Raw genomic sequence first — 20,000 nt, forward strand, 5'->3', positions numbered from 1 at the left:
CCACCTGTGCCCTGGGATGGGGGGTGACAACAGGGAAGACAAGGGGAAATGGGGGTGGGAGGGGAAGAAGGGAGAGGGAGAAAGAGGAAAAAAAGGAAAGAAAAGAGGAGATAAAATAAAAGAGGAGGAAATAAAAGAGGAGGAGATAAAATAAAAGAGGGGGAAATAAAAGGAGAAAAAAAGAGGAAAGGTAGAGAAAAAGAAAAAAAGCAGAAGAAAATGGAAAGGAGAATGAAAGGAAAAAATAGAAGAAAAAAAAGGAAAAGTAAAGATTAATATGGACAGAAGAAGAGGCGAAGAAAAAAAGATGAAAAAAAGAGGGGAGAAGAAAACGGGCAAGAAGAGGGGAGAAAAGAGGAAAAGGAACGAAAAGAGGAAGAAGAGAAGAAAAAAGATGGATAAGAAAAGAATTAGAGAAGAACAAGAGAAACGGAGGGAAAAAAAAAAAGGTAAAAGACAAAGGAGAAGCAAAAGAGAGGAGGAGCGAGGGCAGGAGGTGAGGAGAGGGGAGGACACGGGGGCAGCAGAAGCGGGGGCAGCGAGGGGGGGGGTGTTGGGGGACGTGTGAGGGGTGTTGGGGAGGCTCGGGGGGTGTCCCCAGGGGTCCGTGGGGGTGGCGGTGCCATCACGATATCCGCGGGGCCGACCTGTCGTTGGTGACGGTCCTGCGCAGCCGCACCCCGCGCCGGATGGCCACCAGCATGTCTTCTGCTGGGGGGTCCATGGAGGCGGCCGGGGGGGGCGCGGGGGTCTCCTCGGCCAGGGCGGTGGGGAAAGGGAATTGACCTTCCCCAGGGCGTGGGCGCCAGCCACCAGCTCCCCGATCTTCTCCACCAAGCTGTGGCGGTTGGCGGCCAACTGCTGGTCCTCCTCTTCCTCGGCGGAGAGGTGCTGGGAGGCCCCGGGGTAGACGGAGATCTCCGCGGCCCCGCCGCCCCAAGCCGTGTTGGGAAGGCTCAGCCTCTTGGGAGAAGCTTTGGCAAAATCCAGGGGGTTGAGGGAGGCGTCGTCGGCGTAGAAGACGCACTCCTCGCTGCCCACCCGGGCGGGGCCGGCGTAGCCGGGGGAGTCGGGCACCGTGGGGGTCTTGACCGGGACGATGGGGGGTCGGATGGGGATGGGGCCGGCGTTGGAGAGGGTGCGTCGGACGGAGGGCTTGGTGGAGGGCGTGCGGCGGATGGTGGCGACCCCCGGGGTGGTGCCGGCCGGGAGGTTGGTGCCGCTGGGCAGGCCGGCGGTGGAGGCGGGGCGCTTGGTCTGGATCATCCGGCGGTAGTTCTGGGCGATGTTGCTGTTGCGGGGGATGGTGGAGGACTTGTCGAAGTCGCTCTGGGGGTCGCACTCCACGTCGCCGTTCACCGAGTAGCAGTCGTAGTCGGAGCCTGGGGAGGGGGCGGCGCGGTCAATGTGGCCGGGTGGGTGAGGGGACACCCTGCCGGCACTGCCGACCCACCCACCACGCCATTGCTGACGGGCCCGACCAGTGCCGTGGCAGTGAGACCACAATCAAACTCAACAGCCACCATTTTAACCCAATCCCAACCATCTCTGCCACAACATCCACCTCCACCTCACCACCAAGTCCAACCATCACACCACAACCACCGTCAAACCCAACCGTCACCACTACAAGACAGCATGGTTGTCACGTTGTGATCACAACCAAACCCAACTGTCACTACTGCAGCACGATCTCAACCAGCCCCCACCATCCCTGTCACAACGTGGTGACAACCAAACAGCCATGACTGTCACAACCATTGCCTTCACACGGTCATGGTCAAACCCAACTGTTCCCATTCACAACCAACCCAAACACCACTGCCACAACGTTTGCAGCCAAACTTCACCATCACGTGCTCACAGCCATCTCAGCCATCACTGTGCCAACATGATCTCAGCACAGCACGAGTCTCCCTGTGGATCTCCAGCCACCACCTCTGCTGCCATCTCCGACCATTTGTCACCTTTTCCACCCCTATCCAGCCACTGAGCACGAGCATCTCATCACACACCATCACCAACCAACCACATGCAGGTTGATGTCACCTGTCCCTGCACTGCCTGGCACAACCATAGCCATCAACACCCAGTAACACCCAACCAGCACTTAGCTACAACCCGGATAAAGAGGAAGCCTTGGTTGGTTATCGTTTGGCAACAAGGATTGTGCCATGCACTGAACCCTCATCACGCATTAAAACTTCACCCCACCAGCCCACACATGATGTGACCACAGCCAGGACCACTCAGGTCTCTGGGTACCATCTGGGGAGTCCCCAGGTGCTCTGGTTGTACCTTGGGAAGGGATGGTGTCCTCGGAGCAGGAGGGGGTGGTGGTCTGCGTGCTGTAGCCACTGGAGTACTGCAGCGAGTCCCGGCTGCTCTTCTGGTGTTCCAGGCTCAAGCCCCGGGTCAAGACCATGGCCAGGTCACTCGCGGCTGGGGACACCTCCTCCCCGTGCTGCAGGGGCAAGGGGACACCCTAAGCACCCGGGTTCCTCTGCCAGGAACCCCCCACAAAAGCCCATCATCCCTGTGCTGGTCCCCCTGGAGCTGGTACCTTGGCGGCGATGGTGGCCGGTGACATGCGGGGCCTGGGAAGCTCCTCAGCACCCATGGCTGGGTAGGTGGTGGCAGAGGAGCCCAGCTCAGCTTCCCGTAGGTGCTCCACGCGGTCCTTGCGTCGCTGCAGGGTGGGGACCACTGGCTGGTCATAGGGGCTGGCCTTGGACCAGTCCTGTGAGGGGCAAGGCACGGGGGTGACACCAGGCAGGGTGGGATGGGGACACACACCCGTGTTCCCAGTGCTGCCCGGGGTGAACCCAATGCCCACGGAGAGGTGGGATGGGGGTTGGCCTGGCAGGGAACCCCAGGAGGTGTGAGGGGACCCAGGGGTGAAATGCAGAACAGGAATCAATCATGGATTCATCAAGGTTGGAGAAGACCTTGAAGATCATCAAGTCCAACCATCCACCCTAAAACCCCAGGCCACTAAACCATCTGCCACCTCATCTCCCCATCTTCTGAACACCTCCAGGGATGGTGCCTCCACCACCTCCCTGGGCAGCCTGTCCCAATGTTTAACCAATCTTTCTGTGAAGAAATTTTTCTAGAAGAACCCGAACCTCCCCTGGTGGAGCTTGGCCCCGCTTCCTCTTGTCCTGTCACTGGTGACCAGGGAGAAGAGGCCAACATCTGTCTCACTGCAACCTCCTTTCAGGGAGTTGTGGGGAGCAATGAGGTTTCCCCTCAGCCTCCTCTTCTCCAAGCAGAACCACCCCAGCTCCCTCAGCCTGTCCTGTCAGACCTGCTCTCCAGTCCCCTCATCACCTTGGCTGCCCTTCCCTGCACCCCTCTCCAGCACCTCCATGTCCTCCTTGTACAGCAGTGCCCAAAACTCCACGCAGGACTCCAGGAGTGGCCTGGCTATGGCTGAGTGTAGGGCAGGATCACCTCCCTGGTCCTGCTGGTCACACCATTCCTGCTGCAGGCCAGGAAAAGGAGGCAGGGATGGGAAGAGGAGGTGAGTGCTGGTAAGGAGCCTGGACTCACCGAGGTGGGGGAGCTGCACTCGCTGACCGACTGGCAGGTTTCGGAGGCCTCCGAGGATGCTGAGCTGGAGGATTTCTGCAGGGCCAGGCCATCAGTCCAGGGGGACAGAAGAGCCATTAACAAGGACAGCCATGGCTGGGGGATAAGCAGCACCCACAGCTTCCCCGACCCACCCAGCCACCTAGCCCAGGAGAAGAGGAAGGCAAGCAGGACCCACCATGGGAGGTGCCAGCTGGGACCAGTCAGGGACCGTTTGGACTCATCATCCCAACCCTGTGCACCCATCCTGGAGAGAGGGGACAGTCCCCATGGCCACGGTGGTGGTGGGACCCCGATGGCAGTGCTGGGTTGGCATGGGCATGGTTGGTGCCCACAGACACAGCTGGCACCAGGGGTGGGCATCTCCTCAGGGTGATGGGGCATCCTCAGCACCAGGGAGGGTGAAGGGAAAGCTTTGCTCTGGTGGGACTGGTACCAACTGGGCTGGGAAATACCCAGCAGGGGGTGAGGGGGCCACTTGTGCCCTGTCCTTAGTGGGGTGATAGGTGGAGTTCCTCTGCTCCACGATGCCCCCAGGCAGGGATGGCTTCCCCTGGTATTCCCAGTTTGGCTTCCCCTGGTATTCCCAGTTTTCTGTCCAGTGACACTAATGCAGCTGCTGGAGGGGTCCCACTCCAGAGGGAGAAACTGAGGCACGGGGAGGGGAGGGTGGTGGCAGTGTTGGCCCCTTCCATATCTGTCTGGCGATGGTCCCACTGCCTCCTTGGGTGGCACCCACCCATTCTCCAGAGGCACAGGGAGGGGAGGGTGGTGGTGGTGGTGCCGGCTCCCATCCGTACCTGGCTGGTGATGTCAGAGGGCATGGGGGAAGGAGGTTTGGAGTAGGCAGCATCCTGGGAGATGAAGCCAGAGTCGTGTGAGGAGACGCTGGAGAGGCGGGTGGTGGTGATGGTGGTGGTGGTGGCAGGGGGGGGGCTGTGCCAGGCTGCGGTACCGATAGGTGGAACTGGGTGAGCAGGTCTGTGCCCCGCCGGGCCACGCCACGCCACCCTTGGCACTGCTAACACTGCTGCAGGGGACAGGGGGACACACGGGGACACGTCGGTGGGGAGGATGGAGGAAGGAAAAGAGAGTTTAAGATGGAGGCTCGGAGGTTGGTGGGGCCTCCCAGCATCCTGTCACATCCCAAAGCCACAACCTGGGGAAACTGAGGCACGTGGGCCTCCTGGGGTGTCCTTTTCCCTTCTGGGGACATGGCAAAGGTGTCATGTGTGGCCCCCAGATCCTTAAATCATCTCCAAAACCCTGCAGCTGGGGCACATGCCAGGCAGCCCTCCTGCCCCATAGTTCCACTAGCCCCAACCCCACATCCATCCCAGGCTAGCAAGACCAGTTCCTCCACGGTACTGGGGACCAGTTGGCCACAGGGACATGTAGAGGTGGAGAACACACACCTTGTGAACATCCCCAAGGTCCACAAGCATTGTCAGCCCCTGGGGGTTAATTAAGGGGTGGGCTCACCCCCCCCTCCCCATACCTGCACATGCTGGACTTGCGAGAGCTGGAGGTGCTGGGTGAGGATGGGGGGGTCTGGTAGGACCAGCTGTAGTCAGAGCCCTTCAGGTCCTTGATCACCTGCAGGAAGGAGGGGGTTGAAGCCCTCCAGAGGTGCTTCCCCCTTCCCCCTTCCCCTCTCTCCATCCCCCCCACACACTCACCTGCTCGCTGGCCGGGGGCAGCTTGTGGGGCTCAGCCGTGAGCACCACCAGGTCCTCGATGATGCCCTGCAGGTGGGTGATCTCTCCCAGCATGGTGAGCTCCCCGTTCTGCAGCAGGACAAGGGTGACCCTCAGCACCAAACCCCCCTCACCCCCCTCCTCACCTCGGGCCCCTTCCCCCCAGAGCTGCTCACCACCACGGGCTGCAGGAAGGTGATGAAGGTGCAGAAGCGACCTCGCTCCTCGATCAGGGCTTTGCGGACCGCCTGCTTCTCCGTCTCCTCCAGCAGCAGGTACATGTCATTGACATCCTGCAGAGCATTGTCCAGCTGGGGCTGCAGGTCCCCCTTCCCTGCCAGATAAGGGGACCATCAGTGACAACCCCCCCACACATCTGCCAGGGGTCCCAAGGTGGCCAAAACGGTCCCAGGGGTCCCAAGGTGGCCACCCCCAGGCCCGGGGAGGTGGGGGACATCACCCCATCTTCACATCCCAGCAGGTGCCACGGGGTTCCCCCCCTCTCCCCGTGTCCTGGAGGACCTGGGAGCACCCACGATAGCCCTGGGGTGGGGTCTGTTCTGCCACCCTGCCCCCAGGTGACCAGGGGACCCATTGGGGTGTCACCGTGGCCACTGCCCCGGGCTGTGGGGCGTGAGCTAAGCTAAAAGCAGGGCAAGGGGGTGGACATGGATGGATGGATGGAGGGAGGGATGGACAGATGGAAGGATGGAGGCAGCCCCAGCCCTGGGAGCAAGGTGAGGAAGCAGAAGGGGGGTTGGGGTGGTGGGGGGCAGCGGTTCACTTACCAAGTAGCTCTACAGGAAGGATGTGGAGGGGAAGGAAGAGAGAAGGAGACAGAGAAAACGTGTGACCAGAGGCTCCCCTGCCTCCCCCAGCACCCCCCCGGGCCACACTGGCATCCCCTTTTCACCCCCTTTTCACCCCTCAGTGCCCACCATCCCCAGGGAGGCCTCATCAAGATGTCAGAGTCCCATTCCCCCCTCCCCAGGTGACCCCTCCCTCACCTTTCCGAGCTTTTTTCTGGAGCTTGAGGGTGTCAGAGGATTTTTTCTTGATCTCATGGCGGGCTCGCTTGTACTCTGGGGGTGGGGAAGGGGACAGAGGTGCTGTCAGAGGGGACACCCCACCAACTGGCACAGCCCCCTCCTCCCAGCCTCCCCCAGCAGGGATCCAACCCAAACCTTTTGCGTGGTCCTTGTCCAGCTGGTTGGCAGTTTTCTTCCAGTCCTCAATCCTGTCCTGCAAAGGGTTTATCAGGCTCTCCATGAGGGCACTGGAGGAGGTAATGAGAGAGAGGGTGGAAAAATGCCAGAGCTGGGGTTGGGGTGGACATGGGCCCCCTTCCATCCCGGTCCCAGCTGACACTGTGCTTCAGCACAGCAGGGCTGAGCCCTGCCCAGCTCGTGTCACTGATGGATGCCCTGGGCTCACTCACTTGGTGAACTGCCGGAGCTTGGCCTCGATGCTGCGGTGCCGCATGCACATGCGGGTCAGCGCCGACCCAATGTCCCTTGTGGCACCTGGGGAGGGAAGGGAGGGGGAGTAAACCACCATTGAGGACACCGCCACACCAGTCCCAGACCAGTTGGGATAAGGGAGCAGGCTGGGATGCAAGCTGGGCTTGGGAACACTTTGATAGAATCATCACAGACTGGTTTGGGTTGGAAGGGACCTTAAAGCTCCTCCAGTCCCAACCCCCTGCATGGGCAGGGACACCTCCCACCAGCCCAGCTTGCTCCAAGCCCCATCCAGCCTGGACTTGGACACTGCCAGGGATGGGGCAGCCACAGCTTCCTTGGGCAACCTGGGCCAGGGGCTCAGCACCCTCAAATTCAAGAATTTCCTCCTCATGTCCAACCTCAATCTCCCCTCTCCAAGTTTAATCCCTTCAGCCTCAGTTGTTGGGGTGGTCTTGTACCGGGAGGAGCCTTTCTTGCTCCTGAAGCTCAATGAGCTGCTGGCCTCCCCATTGCCTCACACAAGAGTGAGCTGAGCTTCCTCTGTGGGTGTGTGTCCCACCTTTATTGGCCCCCTGGTAATAGGGGGCCTGCCCTAACCAGGCACAGGTGGACTCACACCCACTCTTTGGCAACTGGAGGCACCTGGATGTCTTGTTTCTCTACATGCTCTCCTCAGGGGTCATTTGATAGGTTTCAATAACTGAACACTAGCAGCAAGGCAGAGGTTTCAAGCACTGTCTGTTTTAGTGGTATTCTTATCTCTAGATCTCAAATTCAAGAATTCCTTCCCCATCTCCAACCTCAATCTCCCCTTTCTCTCCAAGTTTTAACCCATTTCCCTTCTCCTCTCCCCACCCCCCCCGTGTCCAAAGCCCTCCCCCAGCTTTCTTGGAGCCCCTTCAGATATTGGAAGGTTGCTCTGAGCTCCCCTGGGAGCCTCCTCTTCTCCAGGCTGAACAACCCCAATCCCTCAGCCTGGCTTCCCAGGGAGGTGCTCAGCCCTCTGAGCATTTCAGTGGCTCCTCTGGACACCTTCCAGGAGCTCTGTGTCCTTCTGCTGCTGGGGACTCCAGAACTGGACCCAGCACTGCAGGGGGGGTCTGAGCAGAGCAGAGCAGAGGGGGAGAATCCCCTCCCTTGTCCATCTACGTTTCTTCTAGCTTGGGGGGGTGTCCTCATTTTCATTCCCACTCTCAATCACCATCTACTCCTTCATAAATAAAGCACTAAAATGCCCTTTGAAATGAAAACCTGTTCCCCTTGATTTATTTTTTTTTTCCCCAGTTCATCTCAAATTTGTCACTGGGGGTGGGGAGGGGGAAGGGCAGGGATTGGGGAGGGGGCTTTGCTCTCTGGCTCTGTGCCAGCCCCTCACCTCCAGACCCCATCCCGAGGGTATGGGAATGTCCTGTCAGGGGATGGGCTGAGCTGTGCGATGTTTTCCAGCTATGGGGAGCAGCAACAGGAGCATCCCCCCCCCCCTCCCCTTTTATTTTTTCCCTCCTTGGTGCACCAGCTGTTAACTCTGAAGCCTAAGGATGGCCACAGGGTGGCAGTGGTGTAGCAAACCCCAGAAAAACCAGCAATCCTATAGCCCTGGGTGCAGGGGAGAGAGGGGTTTCCTGCCTTTCTCCCCCCCCCCCATAAACAGCCTCCAGAGGCACCTCCCACCCTCTGCAGGTGTTTGGGGCAACCCCTCTGGAGCTGGCAGGCTGAGTGCCTTCTCCTCCTGCACTGGGCAGGATTCTCCTAATCTGGTTCCTAATGCTCTTTATCCCAGCTCCTGCTGCTCCTAATCCGATTCCCTCACGTGCTGTGTGCGAGGCCACCACCCAGCCCCCTGCCTCAGTTTCCCCATGCTGCTGCTCCGCCTCCCACCAAAAAAACAAAACAACCCCAAACCCAACCAGCAAAGGAGCCAGGGATGTCCAGCAACATCCCCAAAATGCCACCACCCTTCCTGCTGACTCCAGTGGTGCCACTCACCAGCTGCCCCCCACACCCCCCCATGTCCCCTAATCCCCCCGGTGCAGTGGGCCAGTGGGTTTGGAGGTGAAGCTGATCCTGGCTCAAGCTGCTGCCTGCTCCTCCTCCCCGAGCAGCTCCAGATGGTCTGGATGCCTCCAGTCTGCAGAGCAGGTTGGGACCATCTGCTTGGCAGGAGCTGAGTGGTGGGACGTGGCTCCTGGCCACCAGTGGGCACCCAGAGAGGTTTTAGGGGGTTCACCCCACAGCAGCTCCACTGTCCCCCTTATCACATCCTCACTGGGATGGGGATTGTCCCCAGAGGAGCTGAGGGTGGCTTCCTGCTTCTGTATCTTCTCCCTCTCTCTGATTTCCCACCCCCGGAGTCCCCTGGAGCACCCAGTCCCCCACCCCAGCCCCTTCCAGGTGGGTGCAGGGAGCAAGGGGAGGGTGGGCCAGCTCCACACCTGGGTGCTGCTATGGGGGGTCCGAGATGGGTGCAGGGGACCACAGCGTGGGGCTGCATCACTCCAAATCTCCCCACAAGCAAACCAGTCCCATCAAAAGATGCTGGCTAAGCACCCATGGGTGACGAGCAGCAGCACCCAGCCCACCTCACTTGCTCCCCAGCCTCATCTTTCCAACACCCCCCCTTCCCAGGGGATGCTCCACTGCGTGGAAATGTCTCCACGGGTGGTGGAGCTTCTTCTTGAAGCCCACCCCAGCCAGGTGGGTGGGGGACATCCACTCCTGGGTGAGGAGCACCCTACCTCGGGTGTTGGTGGCCATGTCGGCCACTTTCTGGAAGGCATCCAGGAAGGCGACTGCGGCCAGCACCGTGGTCCTGGGAGGAGACAGAGAGAGAGAGGGGGGAGCTCAGAGGGCACGGGGCACCCTGTGATGTGCCCCCCAGGGAGGTGGGAGGGGGTGTGTGTGTGTCCCTGTGTCCCCCCCCAGGGCCACTCACCTGAGCTGGGAGTGCAGCTTGGTGGCCTTGGAGTTGAAGTCCTCCCAGATGGGGTAGGAGCTCTGCAAGGAGGGAAGGAAACAGTGAGAGCTGAGGCTCTTCATCCCCCTCCTACACCCCTTGTGTGAGCAGGGCAAATCCCCTGGGATTAAATGGGAGATGGGGGCAGCTGGGTGGCTGTCCCTGGCTAGGTGGTGGCTTCTCTGATGGCTAATAAATGCTGAGCACAACCCTTTTCCCCTCCTGGGTTTTTCCCTTGCCAATCTGGCCACGCAACCTCGTAGCTCCCAGAGAGCTCAGGATTTCAGTGATCTCTTCCACAAAGGGCTGAAGGCACCTTGTGGGTTTGGAAGCTGAGGGGAAGGACAGGAGATGCTGCAGAGCCAAGCCTGGAGCCCCTGGCCAGCAGCAGAGCTCAGCCCTCCTGCACCCATGGCACACCCAAAGCAGCAAGGGGCAAAACCTCCATGGTAGAGAGAGGGCTCCAGCCCAAGTCTCTGCCTCCCCCAGGCCTCCAAGGGCACCAGGGTTGCCTGGGTTCCTCCCATCCCTGCACGGGGCATTTGTGTGGGGACAGGTCCCAGGTATTGGGGAGGCCACCTCAGTGCCATCCTGATGCCATCCTGATGCCATCCTGGTGAGGCTGCTCCAGGAGGGCAGTCTCAGTGGCTGCTTGGAGAGCTCATCCCAGTTGTGTCCTGGTGCCATCATCCCAGCAAGGCCATTTTAGCACTGTCCTGGTGAGGTCAATCCCAGCACGATGTGTCCCGGTGATGTCTTGGAGATGCCAGTCCCAGTGAGGCCATCCCAGTGCCATCCCAGTGAGGCCAGTCCAAATAATGCCAGCTCCAGAGCCATCCCAGCAGGCTAATCCCAGTGCCACCAACCCAGTGAGGTCAGTCGGGGTTGTCCCAGTGAAGTTAATCCTGGTGCCATCTCAGTGAAGCCATCTCAGTGAGACCATCCCAGTGCCAGCCTGGCACAGACAGTCCTGGTGTCCTGGTGTCACCATCCTGGCCAGGCTACACCACCTGGATGAGGCTGGTCCCAGTGCCACCATTCCAGAAAAGCCATCCCAGTGAGGCCAGTCCTGCTGCTACCATCCTGGTGAGGCATTGCTGGTGCTGCCATCCTAGTGAGGTCAGTCCTGGTGCTGTCATCCCAGTGACACCATCCTGGTGCCATCATCCCATGGCAGTGCTGGGAATCTGCAAACCCCCACCCTGGGGTGCCCACCATGTCAGGACATGGGCACCAGAGCCACCTGTGCAGGACGTGGGTCACAGCACATCCCTGTGAGCCCAGCTTGGTGGCACCTCTGAGGACAGGGTTTGAGGGGGTACAGGACCAGCCCAGTGTCAGGTTTTGGGGACCATGAAAGCCCCCAGGTTTGAGGATGTCACTTCATGTGCCACTTACAGCAGTGCTCTGGCTCAGGGCACTGTCCCCAGGAACAGCCACTGCTGGAAGGCAAGGCCACTGCCCCAGGGTCATTGTCCCCAGCCCACCCCGGGAAGGAAGAGCAGAGGGTTCCCCTCAAATGAGGGGGCTAGTCACGATGCCCCCAGCCCTCCAGGATGCCAGGTGGGAGGAGGATGGGCATGAGGACAAGGAGGACAAGGACATGCCAAGGTCACCCAGGGACGTCGAGGCAACAGGAAAGAAGCTGGCCTGGGGACACTGCCAGTTCAGGGACTGCCACTAGGCTTCGCTGCCTGAGTCCTCCCCAGTGGAGGCCACGGGGTGCCAAAAAGTCACCAGAGGAAGGTCCCCCTGTCCCTGTGCCCAGCGCAGGGGTCCCAGAGCACGGTGCTGCCCTTGAATGCTGCCACTTTGAGGACAGGGGACCCTTGATCCCTGTCCCCAGCACCCGTGCCAGGACACCCACAGGGCTGGGACTTGGGGATGGGGACAGGGACAATGCATCACCCCAGCTGGGCAGGGTGTGAGCCAAGCCTGGTGGGGCTTTTTTTTCTTCCATTAAAAAAAAAAACAAACCAAATACTTTAATCTCATTTTTCACATGAAAACGAATCCACCTGGATCTCCTCGGCCACGCTGGAGCAGGATGCCACGGTGAGGGGATCCTAGCCCAAACCACATCCCCGTGGGGCTGGCACCAGCCAGGGAGGTGATGGCTCCAGGTGGGCTCTGCAGCCTCAGTGCAGGGAAAACAGGGAAACAGTGACACGGGGGGTGCTCCCCCCTCCAGCCCTGGGGATGTGGGGCTCAGCAGGGCTGCCCGGGGTGTCTGAAGGATGATCAGGCAGCACCTTTCCCTGCCAGCCTTGGGGAAAGCTGGGATTTTCTCCCTTGGAGGGTTTTTCTCCCAGCACAGAGCCAGAGTCAGTCCCCATGGAGCCACCACCACTGCCCCCCAAAGGGGTTAATCTCCTTCTCAGCAAGGCTTTTATTTTAATTTTTTTTTCCCCCCCTCCCCTCACTTGCTTTGGCAATGACAGCATTGTCTGGCCAGGGTGCAGCAAGGAGAGAGGAAGAGGAGCTGGTGCCTTCCCAAAACGACTGGATCTGAAACCCCAGAGCCGGGGCCGGGAGAAGGAATTGCGTCCCCCCCTCTCCCCTCCCTTCCCGAGATGAAGAAACCGTGGTCGCCTCCTTCCCGCTCAGCCCCGAGGCGAAAATCCGCCTCCCCCCCCCCCCCCGGGTTTTATTTTTTATTATTCGGCGTATTATTTTAAAATTAAACCAAAAAATCAAAAGGCTTTTGGAAAACACGGGCCCATCCTGCTCCCCGGGAGGCTGGAGGCGACGTCCCCTCCCCGGCTTGGGAAAGGGGATCCAGGGGACCTTTCTGCTCCATTGGTGCAAACCCAAGCGGGTCCGGCAGAAATCCAAAGGGGGGGAGCGGGGGGTGGTGGGGGGCAACGCGATACCCGGCGTGGGGCCAGAGGCACCCAGTGTGGGTCCCGTGATACCCGGCGTGGGGCTCCGGTACCCAACGTGGGGCTCCGGTACCTGGCGTGGGGGCTGCTCCAGTGAGCGGTCCTGGGCTGATGTGGGGCTGCGATGCCCAGCATGGGGGGCGATGCCCAGTGCCCTCCCGTCTCCCACCACCCCCCCGATGCCTAGCACAGGGCTCCGGCGCCCAGCGCTCGGCTCCGAGGTGGGGGTCCAATGCCCGGTATGGGGCTGATGGGGGGGCTCTGGCACCCAGTACCGGGCTCCGTCACCCGAGGTGGGGCTCAGACACCCGACACGGAGCCGTGAGACTCAAGTCGGGCTTGGACAGCCGAACCCCCGTACCCGCTCCGGGGCCCGATCCCGGCCGCTCCGCTGTCCGGTAAAGGCGGAACGGGGGCTGCCCGCACCCGAGGCCCGGTGGCGGCGGGGAGGGGGGGGATGGCGGCGGGGGGAGGGATGGGGGGAGCGCTGTCACGACGGCGCGATGAGAGGGGGGTGTGGGGGTGTCCCTACCTTCATGTCGTTGATGATGGCTTGGAAGAGGCCGCCGAGGGCCCCGCACTCCTTCTCCGCCGTCTCCATCGCGGCGCTGCGGCAGCCCGGGGCGGGCGGCGCCGCCGGGGGAGGCCGCGGCGCGGGCCGGGCTCAGCGGCGGCGGCGGCGGAACGGCGGAGGGGGCGGGCGGGGCGCGGCGCCGGGCATCGCCCCCTCCCTCCTTCCCTCTCTTCTCCCTCCTCCCGGGGGCTGAGCGGACCCCCCGCGCCTCCCCCCCAGCCCCCCCTCCACCTTCTCCCGGAGGAGGAACGGGGAGCGGCGACGGGGGCGGAGCGGGGCGGGATCTGGACGGCACATGCGCGGGGGCCAGGAGGGGTGGCTGGGGAGGGGGGTGATGGTCGGGGTGGGGGTACCTCGAGGATAGGCGGGGATGTGGGGTGGGCTCGGGGATGCGTCAGGGAGGGTGTCCGGGAAGGTCCCCTGGAACCCTAAAGGATGCTCGGGGTGGGGGTGGGGGGGACAGCCGGAGGGTGGGGTGGGATGAGGGGGGTGGTCGGGAAGCTCCTGGGTGGGGAGGGGGTTCACAGAGGAGCTCCCCGAGTCCAAAGCCCGCGGCCCCAGAAGCCTCGAGGGAGCTTCTGGAGAAGGGGTCGGGTGGGTAGCACCCGGGAGGGTGGAGGGGCAGCCGGGGGATAAGCTGGGATGCTTGGGAATACTCCAGGAGGTGTTGGGAGGGGAGGAGTGGTGGCAAGGAGAGAGCCCCGAGGGATGCTCGGGGATGCGGGGACAGGGGTGGTGGGGGCAGCAGCAGGGGTTGCTCGCAGGGAAGGGGGGGGGGGGGGATGGAAAGGGTGTTTTTGGGGTGCTGGGATGGGAGCCCTGTTGTGTTGTTAGGGGTGCTAGGCCTGGGGTCAGCAGTGAGTCTCCGGTGATGGTCCCTTAAGGGGGGGTCCCTTAAGAGGGGGGGGTTCTCTCTCTGCGGGCAACCACCTCGGGCCAGGTTGAAGTTTAAACGCCCTGCGGGGTAGGGATAGGGAAGCTCTGGAGTGTCTCATGGCTCACGACTACTGGAGAGCCATGGGAAACATTAAACCATCCCCAGGCCCCCTGCGATCTGAGCCGGGGAGGGAGCTTGGGGCAGGCTGAGCCCCCCTCCCACCTTTTTGCACCTCGTGGTGCCAAAACGCCCACCCAAGGCCAAACCCCCCGTGGGGCTGCCCCAGTGACACCGCGCTGCTCCGGAGCCGCCCATAAGGAAACGATTAGGGCTCCGGCAGCCGCCTGGAATTTCTCCCCATCAACCCCATCCCTTGGCCGGGAAAGAGGCTGCCGAGTGGCAGCGAGTCCAGCAGGAGCCCTGGGCAGAACCCTGGACCCAACACCTGTGTCCTGGTAGGGCTTGGGGACAAGAAGCAGGGACAACCCCCCCCCCCCCTCCAGCCCTGCCAAGGGCACCCTGAGCAGCCCTCGGGCTGGGGAAGGCACCGCTGAGCCCATCCTGAAGGGCTGGCTGTTCAGATTAACCCGCCGTGACCGGGGCTGGAGAGCCCTTTCCCGGGAATGACAGGAACGTCTTTATCCCAGCCAGAGCAGGGCTGGTTTGGGAAGCCCTCTGCCAGAGTCTGGTTCTGCTGTCACCAGGCCAGGAGCCACGGAAAACTCCACAAATTCTTCCGACCTCTTTTTTTCTTTTTTTTTTCCCTGGGATCAGGTGCCAGGGATGCACCCGAGACCCCTCCCACACCACAAGAGGGACGGTCCTCAGGGTGCCACAGGACAGGGTAAAGGGTAAAGGCAGAGCTGGTGGCTTCTGAGGGCCAGGAAAATGCCTGTCACCACTCTGTGGTTTCGTGACCCAGGCCTGGAAGAATTTCCAGCACTTTTTTGCATTTTTTTTTGTTTTGTTTTGTTTTGTTTTGGGGATTTTTTTTCTTTTTTGCTCCTGCTGGGAAGAGGAGTAGGCAAAGAAACCCCACTGCCCAGCGAGCCAACGTGGCAGGGCTGGGCCAGCCCTGGGGCTCAGGGGGTCAAGCAAGATGCTCCATGTCTTCCCCCCCCGTGTGGATTTTGGCTCCCTTTGGGGCTGGATCCATGAGGACAAGGCAGCCCAGCTACTGGGCATGGCTTGCTCTGCATCACTTGTTTATTTTTTATGGTGGGGAGTTTAGGAACAAAGAATGGAGCCTGGGGCTGGGCACCACGGGGGTCTCCACCCCCCCTGGTGCTGGTTGGGAGTTAAGGCTGTGCTGCTGTCCATGCCAGGAGCTGGGGGCTTGGGGGGGATGCACGGAGGGGGACCCAGCACCAGGAACAGGAGTGGGATACTGCCAGCAGCCTCCAGCACAGCCTGGGGTGGCAGCTGGGGTGACAGAGTGGCCGGTGTCCCCTGCCTGCTCCTTATCCAGGGCGGGAGGCCAGGGGTTGTTCCCATCTTCCCATCCCCTCCGGGCTGGCTGGCAGGAGGCTGGGAGCTCAGCTGACAGTCACGAGGAAGGCATTAAGCAAAGCAAAGAGGAGTTTCCTTTGCCCTGCTGCAAAAGAAGACGAGGTGCTTCCCCTCCACCCCTCCATCCTCTGGCCCCTCTTCTCCTGCAACCCTTCCCCACAAGCACACGCAACACCCGGGAGACAAGATCCCCCCCACCACTTACTCAATGCAGAGCAGGGAGGGGGAACCATCCCCACGCCCACCTTCCCCTCTGCCATGAAACCCCGGTACCGAGTCCTCCAGTGTCCAGCAACTGGTGTCCCTGTCCCCTGGTCCCTGCCCTGTCACCCCGCAGGGGATGCTCAGAGGACCACCCGCCGGTCCAGCTGCTCCGCCCGCCCCGCTCGCTGGTGCCGTGCTTCCAGGTGCTTGTTTTGGACCTTCTCAAAGTGCTGCAGGAGTTCTGTGTAGTCAATGTTGGAGGCTGGAGTCCTCTTGAAGCTGGTGCTGGCTTTGGTGCTGTCCCTAGGGAAAAAAAGGAGCAGGAAAAGGTGAGGGGGGAAAAAAAGGGGCAGGGGAGGTGCCTGTACCCCAGGGATCCATCCCAGGCAGCACCAAGGGCTGATCCTAGAACCTTAGAATAGAACCAGGGAATCATTAAGGTTGGAAGAGACCTCTAGGATCATCGAGTCCAGCCATCAAACCAACACCACCATGCCAACTAAACCACATCCTGAAGTGCCATGTTTACATGTTTTTCTAGGAATGGTGACTCCACCACAGCCCTGGGCAGCCCAACCAGGGCTTTCAGGGAAGAAATTGTTCTTAAGATCCAATCTAAAGCTCTGGGGCAACTTAGGACCATTTATTTCCTCTTGTGCTACCACCAGTTCCTTGGGAAAAGAGCCTGACCTGCTCTTGCTCCAACCTCCTTCCAGGGAGTTGTAGAGAGCCAGAAGCTCTCCCCTCAGCCTCCTTTTCTCCAGGCTGAACCCCCCCAGCTCCCTCAGCCCCTCCTGGTCAGAATTGTGCTCCAGACCCTTCCCCAGCTCCAGTGCCCTTCTCTGGACAGGCTCCAGCAACTCCTTGAAGAAGCCAAGCCAGACACATCCTTGTGATCCCACCAAAACAATCCCAAAGCCTCATGTCCCTCCCCAGAAGGCATGAGATGAAACCCAAGAAGCAGCTTTGGGACAGGGAAAGAAGGGGACAGGGACAGCACCCTGTAAGGGGAGGTTTAACCCTGGTGCTCCTCAACCCATTCCAGCCCAAAGCAGCCAAACCATTTGGAAAGGATGCCAGAGGCGTGTGCCTCAGTTTCCCTGCCTGGTTTTCCAAGGAGGGGCAAAATATCCATGTGCTTTGGGACAGAGGAGATCTGGTGGCCCTGGGCACATCCCCAGGGGATGAACACCCAGGGATGGAGAGCTCCACACCACCCTTGGGTGCTCATACTCCAAGTTTTTCCCTATGTGAGGGAAGGGGAGGGAGGACACCAGTCCCAGGATACCCACTGGGGGACACTGGGGAGCCCAGGGGGGGTTGCCAGGTGGCTTTGGAGCCCTGATGTCCCCTCGGGGAGAGGTTGCAGCTGGGTCTGAGCTGTTACAAAAGCCAGCTTCGGAGTTTGAAGGAATGTAGGTCAGAGTTAATCAGATGCTGGGGCTGTCTGACAGCTCCAGTTGCTTGAAAACAAAAAAAAATAAAGAAAAACCACAGGAAAAATAAAACAAACAACAAAACAACAACAAAAAAAAAACCTCCACAAAGGAGGGGTGGGTAGGGGAAAAAAAATAAAAATGGGGAGAAGCACGTGCAGCCTCCCTCTGAATTGAAGTCAGTGCTGGGAGCTGAGTGCTGGGGGACAGGGAGGGACAAAAGCCAGCCCAGGGGAGCCAAGGAGCAATGATGGTGGTGGTGGCTTTGTTAATTCCCAAACCTGCCCATCCTGTGAGAGCTTTTTTTTTGTTCTCAGGGCTTTGCAAAGGCAGATCTAAGCTTCATCATCAACACACACATCATCCCTCCCCCCCTCCACTCCGTGTTCATTAGCTGAGGGGTTGGAGAGCAAATCCCACTGCTCCCAGCATCTCTGAGCCCCCACCCTGGGCAGGGAGTAGGGGGGGATTTTGGACACTCCCTAGGGAGATGTCACCCTTCCACATAGAGTGGTTTGGGTTGGGTTGGGAGGGACCTTAAAGCTCATCCAGCTCCAACCCCCCGAATGAGCAGGGACCCCTCCCACCAGCCCAGGTTGCTCCCAGCCCCATGGTGGCTCTCCAAAAGCCATGGGGGGGGGGATGAAGCAGCCATCCCCAGGCATGCAGGGGGTGAGAGGGTCCTTTTGGGTGCTGTCCATGCTTGGGGGGAGAGGGGGGCTGCTTTGGGAGCACCCCCAGGCTGCTGAAGAGATCCGTAAAAAACCCTCCTTCCCGGCTCTGCTGGTTTCCATAGCGACCTCCCAAGTGAAATTTTCCATCCCGGATGCCAAATGCCTGTGGATGAGGCACAGCCCTCCCAGGGTTACCAAATATAGACACAACCCCCCCAGCCAAGGCTCCTGGCCACAGGGCAAGGAGAATCCATGGCCCCTGAGGAGCCCGGGGGGGGCTGAGCAATGGGGCTGGGGGCTGGTGGGGATGCTCAGTGGTGGTGGGGTGGGGTGGAGTGGGGGGTGATGTGTCCCCACTGGGACTCCGTGCTGGTGGTGGCACTCACGTGGTCTGCATGAGCTCGGGGTTGGGGACACACTGGAGGCGATGGGAGAGGAGCTGGAAGGCACTGCTCTGGGGCAGCAGCATCAGGAGGCCGTAGAGAGCCTTGATCAGGTAGGGGTTGTTCTTCACATCCAGCAGCTGCAGGCGAAGATCTGGAAGAGGAGAGGAAGGGGAAAAGGGATTTTGGCCTTCAGCCCCAACTGGGGGGTTCTCCCAACCCTTCTGATGGTCCCAGGGAAGTGGAAAAGCTGCTGCCAGCTGACCCCACAGGCATCCACTTGGCACCCGCAGCCTCTCCCCTTCCATTAACTCATCCATCTTTGTGTCCCCCCCCCTTCCCCAAGGCCAGAAGCCCCTCTCCTCACCAGCCAGCCCACCAGCTGGGGAAGGAGGGAGCAGCCCCCAGCCTCCCATCCCTGCTGCTGCTCATCCCTGAGCCCAGCCATGCTCTCAGCCTGGGGACACACGTGCAACATGAGACTGCTCCTCAGCTTCTGCAGGATCAGCACAAATGCCCTCCAAGGAGGGTCAAAGGGGCTGGGTGACACCCTCCTGGGGTTTCTCTGGAGTGGAAAGGATCCTTTCCACTTTGCTGGTGATGTGTGAAGCCACGGTGTCACTAGCAGAGGGGACACCACCCTCGTGGTGCTCAGGGGTGGAAGCGTCTTCTGGAGCATTCCTGACACCCAAGACCCAACCAGGGGCACCCCAGGGGATGGGGCAAGAGGTCCTTGCCCCAGCATCACACCTCCTGGTGTCTTCTCTGCAAAGGGACCCACATCCAGGGATGCTGCACAATGTGAGACACGTCTGTCCCCCACCCTGAGGCTTGGAGATGAAGGTGAAGGGGATGGGGAACCCTCAAGGAATTGCTGGGAGCCATGGAAAACTGACACAGATATGTGGGTGCTGTGTATGGTGGGAAAGTCATCCTTGGGATGAGGCACAGGGCACCACGGGACAGCAAGTGACTGAGGATCACCCCAACCTCCACTGCAGGGCTGCTGTGAACACCTTCCCCAAAAAACCTCTCCAGTCCTGGATCTCCATGTCCGGGCTGCAAGTCCTTTCCAGGACATTTCCCAACACTCTCAATGCCCAGCTCCACCTCCAGGGAGGAGCCCAGGGGCAGCCAAATGCTGTCACCTCCCCAGCTTCCCCTTGTCCCCATCCCAACTCCCACTGCCATATCCCCAAGTCCCCTGTCAGGCCCAGCATAGGAGGGGAGCCACTGCTGGATGCAGCTCTGGGTTTTTAGGGCTTTTCTCTCTCTTTCCAGATAAAACACCCCCCTTCTTCTTGCTAGGAGCCAGAGCAGCACCCATGATATCACCCTGCCTCCCCCTCATCTGATACCTCCCACCAGAGATGCTCAAGCATCCCTGGCTCCCCCACACCCCTTTATTCATTGCATGAACCTAAATCTGGGGTGGGGAAGGTCCTGGCACCCCCCCACCCCTTTATTCATTGCATGAACCTAAATCTGGGGTGGGGAAGGTCCTGGCTCCCCCCCTATCCCTTTATTCATTGCATGAACCTAAATCTGGAGGTGGGGAAAGTCCTGGCTCCCCCCCTATCCCTTTATTCATTGCATGAACCTAAATCTGGAGGTGGGGAAGGTCCTGGCTCCCCCCATCCCTTTATTCATTGCATGAACTTAAATCTGGGGGTGGGGAGGGGGTTGTGTCTGAGCTCCCCCCCTGCCATGGGCAGCTCCAGCACTGGGCAAACCTCCCAGCAAGAAGTCTCATA

The 20,000-nt window shown here is 60.3% G+C and overlaps 2 protein-coding genes across 2 annotated transcripts in view; both read right to left on the reverse strand.

Moving 5' to 3' along the window:
- Positions 1-538: 538 nt before the first annotated feature.
- On the reverse strand, positions 539-13,235 carry MTSS2 (MTSS I-BAR domain containing 2). Its single transcript, XM_030457956.1, is given in 17 exon segments — positions 539-795; positions 798-1,382; positions 2,299-2,464; positions 2,564-2,740; positions 3,556-3,630; positions 4,395-4,508; positions 4,510-4,624; positions 5,093-5,190; positions 5,274-5,381; positions 5,468-5,625; positions 6,080-6,088; positions 6,299-6,373; positions 6,476-6,567; positions 6,730-6,814; positions 9,490-9,563; positions 9,687-9,748; positions 13,122-13,235. Coding segments are annotated over 17 exon segments (2,232 nt in total). The 5' UTR covers positions 13,191-13,235; the 3' UTR covers positions 539-625.
- A 1,989-nt stretch (positions 13,236-15,224) lies between these two features.
- Positions 15,225-20,000, reverse strand: part of VAC14 (VAC14 component of PIKFYVE complex) — a 75,329-nt gene continuing 70,553 nt past the window's right edge. The window contains exons 18-19 of the mRNA XM_030457957.1: positions 18,250-18,400; positions 15,225-16,056 (exon numbers count right to left, since the gene is read on the reverse strand). Coding sequence (XP_030313817.1) covers positions 15,894-16,056; positions 18,250-18,400 — 314 coding nt within the window. The 3' untranslated portion in view covers positions 15,225-15,893. The remainder of the gene's footprint in view (positions 16,057-18,249; positions 18,401-20,000) is intronic.

Source organism: Calypte anna, chromosome 11, assembly GCF_003957555.1.
Source record: "Calypte anna isolate BGI_N300 chromosome 11, bCalAnn1_v1.p, whole genome shotgun sequence".
Taxonomy (NCBI): Eukaryota; Metazoa; Chordata; class Aves; order Apodiformes; family Trochilidae; genus Calypte; species Calypte anna.